The 14,845-nt window shown below is 50.2% G+C and overlaps 1 protein-coding gene across 2 annotated transcripts in view; it reads left to right on the forward strand.

Moving 5' to 3' along the window:
* Positions 1–5,434: 5,434 nt before the first annotated feature.
* ALDH1A3 (aldehyde dehydrogenase 1 family member A3) overlaps positions 5,435–14,845 on the forward strand; it is a 41,952-nt gene continuing 32,541 nt past the window's right edge. The window contains exons 1-3 of one of the 2 annotated variants that reach the window (XM_086364886.1): positions 5,435–5,609; positions 10,855–10,959; positions 13,247–13,387. In XM_086364886.1, the coding sequence (XP_086221012.1) occupies positions 5,511–5,609; positions 10,855–10,959; positions 13,247–13,387 (345 nt within the window). In that variant the 5' untranslated portion in view covers positions 5,435–5,510. The remainder of the gene's footprint in view (positions 5,610–10,854; positions 10,960–13,246; positions 13,388–14,845) is intronic. The other variant, XM_086364887.1, reaches the window with a different exon arrangement.

A 14,845-nucleotide genomic window follows, 5' to 3' on the forward strand; every position in this document is an offset into this window, starting at 1 on the left:
CATTTCCAGGGATAAAAGATGGGCTGAAATCATAATAACTTGCGTCCATGGAATTTATAAGATGCACATTTAAAACATGCAAAACCTATAATTCCAGTTTTGTTTGTAATATTTATGCTTATTAACTGTTGCTGGTGGGAAAAATACCTTATCCAACCAATCATCTTTTAACTGATAAACTGTATTTGATGATAATATGATAAGATGTAGATTTAATATATATAATATAATTAATAGAATATAAATAATATATGTAAAATATAATATAAACCCAAAGCTTGCAGACATGCTTAATAGTGAAAAAACATTATAAATTTGGAAATGTTACAGAGCTAATCCCCTAGGGGTGCTTTCAGATCACCATACTGTCATACCAAAAAAAAGAAAAAAAGAAAACTAGATTAAATATATATAAATATTTTTCCCATCTGTCATCACTAAACATATGCTAAAACATGATGTGCTTTCTGGAGACTTTCTGATCACAGGGGAACATCAAGACTGCCACTTGAGCAACTCTCAGACCACAAACACTAACACAGGAGGATCCTCAGGCCATCTCATGAGAATACAGATTTTAACAACCTCTCCCACCCTGTCTCCTCCAGGATTCAAGTAATGGTAAAAACCCAAGGTAAGATTCTTTGGTAATTGATGCTCCTTTGCAGGGAGCCGGTTGAAAGGCAGGAGGAAAGTCTTGTCACTGTGAGCCCATCTGTCTATAACTTGAGTGTGATTTGCCAAACACACTCAAATTAGTTTTCAAACATTTTGGGTTTGGCAAACTCTATCTTGTTAAGCCCCCTTTCCCGACATTTTTATACCCCTGTGGATTTCAAGGAAAATTTAATATATATGTTTCTGATTCAATTCAGCTTAACTCAGCACAATTGCTAGTGAGAGCCACTTTGTGTCCAAGAATCTTCCAGAACCCTTCTATAAGCCCCTTAGACAACTTTCCTTCCAACCAGGAAGCACGTTTTTTCGGGAGTAAATTGAACTCAAACTCCCAAATAATTCAAATTTTGTTCAAAACTTAGAATCCCTGAATTTCTAAGAGGGTTAGAAAGTTTACAAACAAATCTTCATGTCACTAAGGAAATCTGGTGGGGGTACTTAGAAGTGTGAGCATCATAAGTGAGACACAATGATTACAAGCTAGCTTCATTTATTCTATGCCAGGGTTAGTTTTGTCTTTTTAAAAATTTTTACTATAAACCTGAGCACAGAATGTTCAGGGCATTTGATCAAAGCCAAAAAAGTACAGATGGTGATAAGAAGTTTTTTTTTTTTTTTTTTTAATATGCTGCTCTTTCTGTACAAACATGACATAATGATTCCAGTTGAGTTTTAGAAGTTTCTCATGGTAATGGGGCATGGTTTAAATAGTCAGCTGTATCACTTAGTAATGAGGTTCAGCCACATGTAACAGAAAGCCCAAATAGCAAGCTTAAGTCAAACAGGGATTTACCCTTTGATCACATGCAGGAAATCCAAGAAAGGAAATCCAGGCTATAAAGCCTAGTTCCAAGGTCCTCAAGGACTTGGGCTCTTGGCTCTTCCTGTTTGCCTGCTTCACTCCCCTCATCATACAGCTTCCGTTCTCAGCGTTGCTTTATGGTCACAAGATGACTGCTGGAGCCCCAGCCCTCATGTCTATGTTCTAGGCAGCAGGAAGGAAGAAGAGTCTCTCCGATGACTCAGTCCCCTTTAATGAGCTTCTTTAGATGCCCAAACCAAAACTTTTGGTTTATATCTAATTAACTACTTCTGTTTTCCAGAGAGGCTGGAAAATATGTATTATCAAAGCATATTGCTGCCCTCGATAATATAAAAGTTCCACCAGCAAGAAAGAAGAATTGGGCAGTCAACCAGTTGTCTCTACCTTACCCGTCATGCTCTCTCCTGCTCTTGTCACAACTCTTAACCACAGAAGTTACTGGTAGAAGCAGCACCAAGAATAAAATTCTGGCAGCCATGAACCGTCAGGCTAGGTGCGTGAGACCTAATCCTGGCCTGACCCACAAAGATTCTGATGTGTCTTCTTTGCTTTGACGTACTTAGTTCTGTCCTTCTGCCTGGTCTAGAACTGATCTATCCAAGATCAATGTTGGGTTGGCAGATCTTTCCCCAAGGCCAGAAAGGACTAGAGGGGTTAAAGGGGCTGGGTGACCCCTGGCCCATCTTCCTCAGGCTTCTGGTGTCATCACTGACGAAATCTCACAGGAAAGCAGATGTGTTTGCATGACCCCTGAGGAGAAAATAATGTGGTAGCATGGGGGTCTTGAGTTACAGGGAGCCTGAAAGGGAAGTAGTCCCCTACTCAAGTCTGAGAAACATTGAATAATCCACGTCATTGACCCTAGTGGGGAGGTACTTGCAGTGAAGTCTTCCCTCATCTCAGGGGCCCTCGTCAGCCCATTTTCTTAGCCAAGAAAACTGAAGTGAGGTCACCTGCACTGGAGGCCACACTTCTCCCCTCCTGTAGAGAACCACCTTCACCCAAGGAGCGGGTCTTTCACGGAAAGGCTTCCACACACTGAGGTCCCAGAGCCCAGCACTGACACCCGGCTGCTGCGTGAGGTAAGTGCCTGTGGGAGGCAGCTCTGCGTTGGCTACCAGCTCTCGGGGTGCTGAGGGCTGTCAGAAGGGCCCTCCATGAGGCTTAGGAACCAGACTAGAAATGAGGTAAAACAAAATGGGGTTCCTTTACCCTCATTCTCATTATGAATTAATTTGCTACAGATTTAAATATCTCCCACAAGTTTTATGCATTTGAAAGTGAATTAAGATGAGCTTTTGGAGGGGATGGGACATCTAACAAATTTTATCTCAGTCTTTTCTCTTTATTTATGCTAATTTTTATGAAATATTCATCAAGCAAGCAGGCCCTCAGTATGAGATGTCCTGGACTTAGATAATTTGAGATGCCAAAAAGCCAAGCAGCGGACCCCAAGCAGCACCACCACATAACTGAATACAAAGTACAAATGTGGCTTTATTTTTACAACAAAATCACAGCAGAGTGACTGTTGACCAGGGTACTTGGTGGAAGCCAGAGAGAATCCAGGGGGACTTGCTAACAAAGCCTACTGAGAGGAATCAATCTCCAGGAAGAATAGGACAACGAGGAGCCGGCATGCACACAGCACTTTACATATTATAAAGCACCATTTTCTTGCTCAAGCTTCCCTCAACTCTGTACAGTAAGAAGGTTATTTTACAGAAAAAGAAACCAAAGCTCAGAGTGAAGTGTACAAGCCAGGGGCACACAGCTAGAATCAAGGTCAGGGTTGAGGTCAGAGCGGTCTGGCCTCTGAGGCCTTAGACAGTCAGGCAATCCCCCTGCTGCCCGACATCCAGCAGCTGACTGTGGGAGACAATGGTCCTTTCTCCTTTCCTGGCACCTATGGTCTCCACTTCTGAGGCCAGGAGCTAAGGGCTTGATTTCCACGCAAAGCACACCTGGAGGGATGCTGCTAGCATCTGCACCTGCGTCTCACTGTGCTCTCTGCTGCCCGTGACATGGGGCCCTAGAGACAGGTGCCGCCCTTGGTGAAAGAAGGGTGCGGAAGGAAGGTAAGAGAAATCCCTCCCCGCCACCCTGCACGACCCACCCACACACATCTGGCCCCGGTTCCTCCACTGCAGATGCCGTCTCAGGCAAGTATCTGCATGCTTCTATTTACTCATCTGTAAAATGGGGAGAAGAGCATTTGCTTTCATCCTTTCCACTGAGTGGCAAGACCAGGGAGCAGAGGGAGCCTGCTGGTCTCAACAGGTCTCAAGCCAGGCCCATCCTCCTGACCTGGGAGCCGCCTGCCTTGGCTGAATACCCCACACCCATCCTAAGCTCCCAGGATCACGTGGGTGGATGTCAACAGGATGAGCCCCAGGGGAGGTGGTTGGTCCCCAAGGCCAGAGGCTGCCTGTCAGGAGGGTCTGCAGCACCCAAATGCTGGGTTCAGCATCCAGGTAGAGACCCCGGCTTCAGACGCTGCCCACAGGTTTCCAGGAGGATTGAGTAGGGGCCACGAGGACAGGGAGCCAAGGGTCTGGCAGGAGCAGCTAAGAAAAGAGACAGAATTGCTCTGGGACTCATCAGTGTCAGGAAGCACAGCACAGCACATCAGTGAGCCCACTCAGGGAACCTATTGTCCCCTTGCCCTGCCTCACGTGTACATTGTAAGCCACAAGAGCACAGGAACCTTTCGTGCCCAGAAGGCAGGTGATCTGATGACAATTTTGGGAAAGCTTAAAAGCTTACTCCACAATCCCGAACACAAAGCAGCCCTGCAGTGAGGAAAGAGAGTGGGGACACAGATGCCACTGGGAGCCCCAAAACAAACAGAAGGAGCCTCAGGACAGTAAGGAGTGTCTCCATTGTGTGTCACTGGAGATTACTCACAGAAGGAAATGGACTGAGCGGCTGAGGCTTCTGGGGATGAAACCACTGCTTTTGTCCCCCAGGTCGTGCCCCACATCATCCTTCCAGAAACTTGAGGGAAGACATGCATGAGAAGCCGCTTCCAAGTCTCAGATGGGACCTGGAGCAAGTCTCCTCTGGCACCGTTGGGTCCTCTGAAGAGAGCTGGCAAGTTGAACAACCTATGGGACAAGCGCGTCCGCTCAAAACAAAGCTGCAAAGATCTCATGTGCTGTCTCTCTTTTTTTCTGTTTTTCTTTCTTTTTTTTTAATTGAAATATAATGTATGCATTTTAAAGAATCGAAACGGTTGCATTCCAGGGACTTAGGCTGGAGGCCCGCTGTGCGGCTGTGAAGGTCAGAGGCCGGCGGCCTGGGACGCCACAGCGCGGGGCAGGAAGGGCCAAAGGCTTTCCCCTCACCTTCTGCCCCTCGGTGTGCGACGCCCAGGGCCCGGGAGCTTCCAGCGCCGGCCGAATGCGGCACGGCGGGCGTCGGTCCCGCAAGCCAGGCCCCGGCGGCGGCCGGACCCCAGGCCGAGGCACGTGGGCGGCGACGCGGGGCCGCCGCGCTGGGTCCCCGACGCGGGGCGCGGAGTGAGGCCCCCAGCGGACCGGCCGGAGGGCGCGCCCTCCCGAGGAGGAGCGAGTGCGCCGAGCAGCGGCCGGCCAGGGGCGGCAGGTGCCACGGACGGGCTCGCTCGACCTCGGCGAGGGCGCCGGGACCGCGGCCCGAGTCCCTGCTCCCCGTCCCGGGACTTCCGGGGCCCGGCGGGGCTCAGGGGCGCTCCTCCAAGGGCGGCCTCCCAGGCGGGGAGCGCGCGGCGCGGTGGCCGGGCCGGGGGTGGCCGGGCTCCCTCAGGGGCGGCGGGCGGGGTGGGGTGAGGCGGGCCGGCCCCCTCCCCGCCCGCCCGCCCGCCCTTCCTCCCGTCCTGCAGCCAATTAGACAACCCCCTCGGGCGGGAGGCGTGGGGCGCTCCATAAAGCGGCGCGGAGCTGTCACCCTGCGAGCAGGCTGCGCACCGCCCAGGCCAGAGCAGGCGCCGAGGACTCGGGCGCCGCGGGCCGGGGAGCGCCGAGGAGCCATGGCCACCACCAACGGGGCTGTGGAGAACGGGCAGCCGGACAGGAAGGCGCCCGCCCTGCCGCGCCCCGTCCGCAACCTGGAGGTCCAGTTCACCAAGGTGAGACGGGCCCGCGTCCCACCCGACGGCAGCCTGGCTCTGCGCCGGGCTGCCCGGCCGGGCCGGGGGCGTGGACGAGGGGCCCGCAGGCCGGGAGCCCCGCCGCTGCGCTTGGGGCGTGCAAGGGCGTGGGGCGGCGGAGTGGGCCTGGGGCGGCGGAGTCCGCCCGGCGCTTCTGGGACCCGAGCCTCTGCGCCGGGCCCGGTCCTCCCGAAGCCGCGTTCAGCGCTGGACATCCCGGCGGAAGCCCGCGCCCCACCCGCGTCCGCCGCGCACCCCGAGAGGGACCCCGAGATCAGCAACCCCAGACGGACTCTCCGGCGCCGAACCCGCGCGAGGGAGGCTCTGCAGCGGCCGCGCCGTGCCAGGCTGCGGCCGCTGCGGCCCCGACGTGCCCTTGCAGGCCTGTTTTGAAGGCCAGCGGTGGGCCGCGGGGACCGGAGCGGTGGTCTCCCCGCAGACTCTGAGGCGAGGTCTCCAGGGCTGAAGGGGTCGGGCTTCGGGGTAGTCAGAGGGTGCCTGAAAACGCTGAGAGCCGCTCTGGGAGGTCAGGCTGCCCTGGGAAGCTTCCGGAAAATGTCAGCGGGAGCAAGCAGAGAGAAGGGCACCTCCCGTGCTTAGCTCAGCTCGTCCCAGCTTACCAGCGGAGCCAGGGCTAGCGGGAAGGTGTCCCGGAGCCCCGAGACCCTGGTCTTGGCAGATCAGGGTCTCGGGTCTGGGCCTGGGAGACCGCGGGTTGCAGGGCTCCATCGTGCCGCGGAGTCCCGCACCTCACGGTCCTTTCTGCGCCGCGGGGCCGGCAGGCTGGAGCACGGCAAAGCGGCGGGATCACCTGCTTGGGGCAGAGAGGAAGATGGCGAGGCCTGAGCTGGGCACAACTGGCAGCTCCGCGGCCAGCGCGGAGCGCGTCCTCTCCAGTACAGGGACACCCCGAGGCTGTTTGGAAGCTACTGGACTGGGTCTGGGGGCATTTCAGGGACGCAGGCCAGAAGTCACTGTGGGCTTCACTTTCCTCAAGTTTATCTCCTTTTATTTTTGCGTCTTATCCATTGCTATCACCCCCCGCCCCGACTTCAGCTGACACAACACTTAGAAAATTCCTCCATCAATTTGCTTTCAAAAGTAGCAATTATGTGTCTCAAATAGTTTTAATCAAGCAGAGAAAGTTGCAGGCCACTATGTGTGGCCTTCAGATTCTGATCTCTTGGCACGTATGGTCGGCTGGACCTCTGATCACATGACATTAAAATTAACTGTTTCCAGAGGGCTCTGTAATCAACGGAGACAGACCGATGGAGACCATTTTTAATGTAGTTTCATAAGTAGGAGCAGCCTCAGAGTGCAAATTCTGGAAACACTGAAAATAGTAGCTAAATGTTTTTAGCCCCTAAAACTGTTGGTTGTCACCTGTTGTAGGTGGTGGTGGCATTTTGTTTTTCTTTTATAGCAACCAAAAATTATATATATTGTTTTCCTATTCCTTTTTACCTTTTATAGTGCTATCAGAGCAATGTTGCCACATATGGAAAGTTGCCTCTTTGTCTGCAATTCTTTCTGGCCCTTTGCAAGCGTAGATGCAGCCCTTACTTAGAGGTGGATCTTAGCACGTTCACAGAGTGACCAGTCAGTCTTTGTTGTCTGGCTGGGTGTCCGTCTTCTTAGTGGAATAGAACTGGGTTGTGACTAAGGCTCAGGGGACGGCATGAGATGGAGGGGGCTGGAAAGCCAGATCCTTAGCAGCTACTGGCGATGAAGACTGGGGAAGCCCAACAGCAGGCTCCTGCGCCCTCTTTTCTGCTGGAGCCTCGCTGTCCCTGCTCCAGGCCCACCTCACGGAGGCCTCTTCCTAGCACTTGTGGGGTCAGGGCACCAGGGTGGCTGTGACTGAGGGTGGGAGCCCAGGCAAGCAATGCTTGCAGAGCCTCTGGCTGCAGAGGCAGCCCCCAGTGCGAGGAAAGAAACGGAGAATCAGAGCTACAGAATCGAGGCCCTCCTGGCTGTGGAGCGTGTGAGCGGTAACGGTCTGTCGTTTTTCAAACCCGACTTCTGGTGCTTCTTGCTAATGGAGGACATGCAGGAAATGGTGGGTCTGGGCCCCAGCCTTGGGGGGCCACGTCCCAGGGTAAGTCCAGTCTCTGTAAGGAAGAAGCACCTTTGTTTGTTTGCATGTTTTAACACTGGGCTCTGTTCTCTGATTTTGGGGAGGGGAGAGTCCCCTAGAAGCCCCACATAGGTCTTAGAGGGTAGCAGCCCCTTTCACTTCAGAAGGACTTTCCTTAACAATTCTTACAGTAGCAGAAAAAATTTTTTTTAAGATTTTCTGGCTCAATAAAACGCTAGTTTTTAATGATTGTTTTCTATGAAAAGTAAAATTCCCTCAAATCTCCTTTTCTGAAAACACTGCTTTTGAGTAGAGCTGGGGTCCAGTGGAAGTTTCTGTAAGCGGTGACTGCAGAACTCTCTTGTGTAACAACTACCCTCACCTCTCTGGGGCACCTGACTGCAACCACGGCTGTGGTTTTCCAACTCAGTCTGGATAGGACGCCATTCCATTCCTCCAATAAAGTGTGAATCCCATCCGCTCTGTGTAACGTAGTTTTATTCCTCTGAAAGTTTTGTTTCTTACCAGTTCACAAGTCAAGGAAAACAGGTTTTTTTAAGACCCACTTTCCTGATTTGGGGTTCAAAACAAGAAAGCCAGCATAATTGATAGGCCACACTCTCTGACCCCTTCCTCATTTGTGTTTTTGTTTTCTTTTAGTGCAGAGTAAAATCAACAGTAGAAACCACTTACAAGATTGCTTAGTAATGTAGTATAAAGCAAAAAATTTTGCTAAATTAGAAACATTGTGATGGGAAAATATGAGTAAAGTTGAGTAGCCTGAACTTTTTTTTTTTTTTTTTAAGTTGCTGGTTAGAAAGGATTATGGATCAATGTCACAAAACAACTGAGTAATTATTTTTTTGGAGGAACATGCTTGAAGCTGAAGTATAACAGACATCTGATCATTGCAATGTGTTTTTATCCCCTTATTTATATTCTCTTCTACTACCTGCTCATTTTCCCTCCCCCTTGGAATTGATATCAGGAAGGTCCTAGAATCAGCAGATTTCGCTGACAGTCTCTATTATCTAACCCACGAAATTTCATCTTCCGACAAATGGGCCTGTCTTCCTGGCTGCACTTTCCTCCCTGCGCTAACTTAACCCCTCTGCTCTACTCATTAATTTCTCACTGTTACCGAGTGATTGCTTGCTGGATGGCAAAATTGAACTCTCGGGTTTGGTTTCAGCGGGAAGAATAAGCCTGTAATTGTAGCCTGGCCTTTCCCACATGCTTCTCTGGGGCCTGGCCTCAGGCTGAAGGCACTGAGCTTCCAGAAGTGGGATGGGCACGTCCCACAGTTGAAGGCCACTGTCAGCCTGGACCCACACGAGAAGGCAGGGACACTGCTCACCTGCCCAGCCAGGGCTGGCCCTCTGTGCTTTGCCCCACCACTCTCAAATTTCCCTGCTTTCCAGGGAGAGTTATCAAAACAGCACTCCAGTGGCTTCCCAGAGAAGGCTTCCTTTCCCGTGAGCTTCAGAGTTTTTCCAGGACAGCTGAGGACAGAGAACATAGTCAGGTCACATGCTGGATAAATCGGCCACCCTCTCACCGGTCCTCACCGGGGAACCAGGTATTCCAAATGAATGAAATTCACAGTCGTGGAAATTAGCCCTGAAGTCACAGTGATGGAAATTAGCCCTGTAGTGATGCAGTTCTCCCTTTAAATGAATCAAAGATAAGCATATAATAAATAGAATAGATGGATATTAAGACATGCATATAAATGTATGTGTATAAACATATGAATATAGATATGGAGGCTTCCCTGGTGGCTCAGCGGTGAAGAATCCACCTGCCAATACAGGAGACATGAGTCTCGGGTTCAATCCCTGAGTCAGGGAAGATCCCCTGGAGGAGGGCATGGCAACCCACTCCAATATTCTTGCCTGGAGAATCCCATGGACAGAGGAGCCTGGAGGGCTGCAGTCCACGGGGTCACAGAGAGTCGGACACGACTGAGCAACTTAGCATGTACATAGATATGGAGATGGAATCTGATGAGCTAGTTCTCTATTTAGAAATCGTTGATGACATTTTACTCTATGGACATGCTTCAAAAGCATTTTAGCCATGTTCACTACTGGGGTCTCTGTGATGCCACGATGGGCTCTGACCACGAGGTGGTCCCTAGCGGGTACAACGGGAGATTCAGTCCTCTCACTGGGTGGCCAGGACCTCCGTACTGTGAGAAAATGATTTGTGTGGTATCTGTCACCTCAGTTCCTAGTTCTTTCCCCCAAATCCTCTCTTTTAATATTTTTTAAGAACTTAGGGTAAGCTAAGAGTAAATAGTACACATATTTCAGTGCATAGACCATGAAATTCTTTTTAGTTTGTTCATAATGTCTTTTTTTTTTTTTTTTAATATCTCTATTCTTGGCTGTGTTCTAGATAACCGAGTCTCAGAACTAAGTGATTTTTGTGAGTTGATTCTTTAGTTCTGGATATAAGTAGTTATTTGCAACATATGTTAATATAACCCGAACATTTCCTAACCCAGATATTTATCTTGCTATTCCAACACTGGCTTTTATTAAAGCCCAACATGAAAATAGACATTTTAAAGAGAATGGGGAGATGGCACTGATGTGCATTAATGAGGGCTAAAGGGTTATAGTGAGATCCTTTTATAAATCCAGTTCTTTGGTGGATCCAGCTGGGGGTTGCAGCAGGAAGGAGGGAGAAGGGAACGCTCACTGCTGACATGCTCTTCGGGGCAGGCAGATTGCTTGGCACTGCGTGTGTGCATGTGTGTGTTGGTCCCCTGAACCTGATGAGTGTGTAAAATTTAACTCATGTCCTTTTTGTAACTAACTCTTTTATTCTTCTGTGACTCCATCTTATTGTCTAAAAACATTTTAGAAAAAATTCTAAATTACTTCAGTTTTATTTTGACAATTTGTAGTTCTCTGGAAATGTATTAAAAGTCAGAAGACTTGGATTCTGTTGATAATTCTGAGTGTGCTCCCAGTTGGGCATGTGACTGTCCCCCCCACTTCCAGGTCCCACCTGTAAAACGGCAGGCGGGCAGGTTGGCAGGAGGGAAAGAAAAGACGTGACCTAAGGTCCTCAGCATGTTGGAATTATATGATTTTGATTTAAGCCTAATGCATTACAATTTCCTTTCCTGGTTAGATATTCATCAACAATGAATGGAACGAATCCAAGAGTGGGAAAAAATTTGCCACGTATAACCCTTCAACTCTAGAGAAAATATGTGAAGTAGAAGAAGGAGATAAGGTGGGTGCCCTCCCCCTGGCCCAGTAATTCAATTACTGATCGCTAGAGGATAAGGAAGTGCTTCAGCTTAGCTGTAAGTCAGAGCTGGCCCACACTGAGGCCGAACCTAAGCAAACTGCTTCGTAGACACATGGCCCAGAATGGGATCAATTAGGGACCCTGTGCTGTAGAGTCCTTCTCCTTTGATAGATGTTTTTCCATCTGTGAGGATGACTTCAGCCGTCCTTATCACGTGGCTAAAGGAAAGGTTTTTATCAATGATTTGAACCTGGAAGCATTAAAGAATCTTTCCTGAAAGCATTTCCGGCTGGCTGGTGTGTTTCACCAAATGCAACATTCTGGCAGGAGACACTTTTTAAAAAAAAGACTTGAAGGAGACCAAAGACTTGCTAAGTCATGCAGAAGTAATAATGTTATGCAACTGCCAGATTTTTTTTTTCTACCAGAAACTTAAATGATTGTGTAAAGCTATAGCCTACAACCCTATTTGATAGTGCAGGGTATATTGTGTAAGTTATGTGTTATATATGTAATATATTAATTTCATTATTATATATAAAGCTAAGAGACTCCTGAATATGTCCTTGATACATTTCAAACCATAAAATATCTTTTGAATATGTGTCATTGGGGAAAGGTTGAAAGTACAGCTTTTGTAAGGAGGGAATAGAAATGGAGCCGTCTTCTCAACCACTGGAGTACTTATCTGATGTTCATAAATATGTAGGTAGTGTGAACGACATGTGTAAAATAGGCTTGAGTTTGATTCTAGTAGCAGGATTTTTGTGACGGTGTGCCATGCACCGTGTTTGTACCTGTTCAGCCCCTCCCGTGTGCAGCACCCCATGAAAAGCTCTGTGTCTATAATACTAGCACCGAGGAGCTTATGTGAAGACGTCAGGGTGTAGGGGTGTGACATGATGCTGAGCAGGTCTCCCAGGTGTAGTACACAGGGGCCAGGGAGCAGTGAAATCCCCGCCACGGGCTCTGGCTCATCCCATGGTCTGAGTGACTGTTCCAAGCACCAGAAGACAGAGGCTTCCCCGTCCCTGCAGCTGGAGAATTCCTGGCCTCCACCCCAGAGCCTGGGACAAGGAATTCAAAGCCCTAATATCTCCCTTGCCAAAGTTTCTACTCCCCTCCAAGCCCATTTTGGATACACAGAATCTTGGTGCAGTGTCCCTCTTGACTGGTGCTGGGTGCCCACTGCTGGCTGCATCTCCCTAAGGAAGAGAGGCTCAGAGGGATCTGGGGGGTGAGCCCCTGATCATTACCAACCAAAGCCTCAAACCTCAATTTCTTGAGCATAAGAATGGATGTCAGGGAATTCCCTGGCAGTCCAGTAGTTAGGACTCTGAGCTTCCACTGCAGGGAAGGCAGGTTCAATCCCTAGTCAGGGAACTAAGATTTTCAGGCCACATGATGTGGCCAAGCAATATTAAAAAAATAAAAATTTTGAGAGAATGGGTGACATTACTCTAAATAGCTCTCGTTCTTTCCTAGTAAAGAAGATTTGCTTGTAATTTTTCTGTCAGTGTCCAGAAGATCCAGTTCTTTGTCTATAAAATGATCACAGCTCCCAGGGGATAGCTGATAGTGTTGTTTAGCTGCTGAATCACGTCCAGCTCTTTTGTGACCCATGCTCCTTAGTCCATGGGATTTCCAGGCAAGAATACTAGAGTGGGTTACTATTTCCTTTTCCAGGGCATCTGTGTGACCCAGGGATTGAAATCGCATCTCCTGCATTTCAGGCAGAGCCACCAGGGAAGCCCCAGGGGTAGGTGAAGTGAGGCTAAAGGGAGAAGTTCCTGATGTGGACTTTTTCAATACCGTCAGTTCTGAGATCCAGAGGAGGACTCTTGCCGCGTTCTTGGACCGCATGTGGTTCTCAGCTGGAGTAAAGTGCCAAGACAGACATTCCCCACCTCATTGGTGAGCTGTGGGAATGTGTTTGTGTCCAAACTTAAGTAGCAAGTAGATGCTCTCTTCCAACATAGGTCAGCAAGAAAAATGATTACAGTCAGTGGTCTTATGACTCTTTTAAATACTTTGTATAATCAGAAGGAAAGTTAATCCTTGGCCCTTGTAGAAAACTTGAAAGACTTAAAGCAAAACCAAAATCCCTTAAAAGTCCCTGACCATTGAAGTGATTCGAAACCTGGCGACTGCTCTGAGCTGCCCGCCCACCTCCGTCCTCTGTGCCGGTTGGAGGCCGGATTCTGCAGTTCCTGGACAGCCGAGCCCTCCGCGAAAGGTGACAGGCTCTCTCCGTTGTTCGGCCTTGCAGCCTGACGTGGACAAGGCGGTGGAGGCCGCACAAGCCGCCTTCCAGAGGGGCTCTCCGTGGCGCCGGCTGGACGCCCCGAGCCGCGGCCGGCTGCTGCAGCAGCTGGCGGACCTGGTGGAGCGGGACCGCGCCGTCCTGGCGGTGAGTACCCGGGACCCGCGCGGGGAGTGGGGCGTGGCCCGCTGGCCCCCGGGCCGCCCCTTCCCGGTGGGCAGGGACCGCGCCGTCCTGGCGATGAGTACCTGGGACCCGCCCCGGCGAGGGGGGCGTGGCCCGCTGGCCCCCGGGGCCGCCCCTTCCTGGCGCAGGAGAGAGGACTGGGGAGCGGGGTCGGGAGGGGGAGGGACCGCGCCGTCTGGGCGGTGAGTACCGGGGACCCGCCCCGGGGAGGGGGGCATGGCCCGCTGGCCCTCGGGCCCGCCCCTTCCCGGCGCAGGAGACAGGACTCGGGTGCCGGGTCTGGAGGTGGTGGGGCTGCGCTGCCCTTTGAGGCACGGCTCTCCAGCCCAAGGCCGGCGTCCGCACCCCTGGACTCAGACGATCCGTTCTGAGGTCAGACTTTTGCCCCTGCCGCTGTCTTCTCGGCCTGAGGAAGTTCTGATGCACTAGTGGCTCCCAGACTCGAGATGCTCACAGACAGCCGGGCTGGGCCGTACCTTGGTCCTACCTGCACAGTTAGAGCTTAACTTGTTTTCTTATATCAACTCCTTTCCAAACTGAAATTTAACCTCATCCTAAGGGACAGTGTCTATGAAATTACAGTTGTAATGTGCTGGTGTGGTTTTTCTAATACTTATTAAAATAAATGCCACCCCTTGGCACAAAAAAAGTGTCCATATATAGCTTAAAAATCACCCGTTTCACCTTGAAATGGGCAGTGGTGAGTGTGTGTGGGGTGATGGTGAGGGGATAACTTAGCTACAGGAAACTTCAGAGTGTGAAAGACCTAGGTTCAAACTCCAGCTCTGCTGCTTTATCAGCTGTGTGACTTTGGACAAGTTGCCCAGCCTCCCTAAGTGTATGTTTCTTCACGGAAACATTATTGATATCTGAGTGTTGTGAGAATGATCCACTTAAAATCCTTTGCAGTCCCCGTCATCCAGTAAGCACTAAACAGATGAAGTTATTAATAATGCCATCTGAGGACCAGGTTCTAAGCTCAGCTGTGTGTTCTGGTGATTTCTAGCACCGTAATTCCTCAGCTGCAAAATGTGTGTCTTTATTCATCCCATTGCGTGAGTTGGGCTGCTCTCATGAGATGGGCTGTGAAGACATTTAGGAGTAGCAAGTGCAGAATTTACTGGGATCCTCAGACCTTCCTTTGTGGCGGGTGATTGATCAGAGGAGATCCTGGGGCCCTGGCGCCTTCTCCTTTGCCACCCGCACACACAGCTCTCATAGCTCAGACTCCCGTGTAACACTTGTCCCAGAACTGGAGGCCCAGTTGGTAGGAAAGGAAACCTCCTTTTTGGCCTCTGATTTGGAAAAACAGTTCTTTCCTTTCTTGATTTGATGTTGGGAATGAGTGGTCAGGTGGACACCCGCGTGGAGGTCAGCGCCAGCAAGGACACTGAGATTCTCTTGGCCCTGCGTGTGTGT

Source organism: Bos grunniens, chromosome 21 (genome assembly GCF_055505025.1).
Source record: "Bos grunniens cultivar Pamir isolate PY7600 chromosome 21, Bosgru_T2T1.0, whole genome shotgun sequence".
NCBI lineage: Eukaryota > Metazoa > Chordata > Mammalia > Artiodactyla > Bovidae > Bos > Bos grunniens.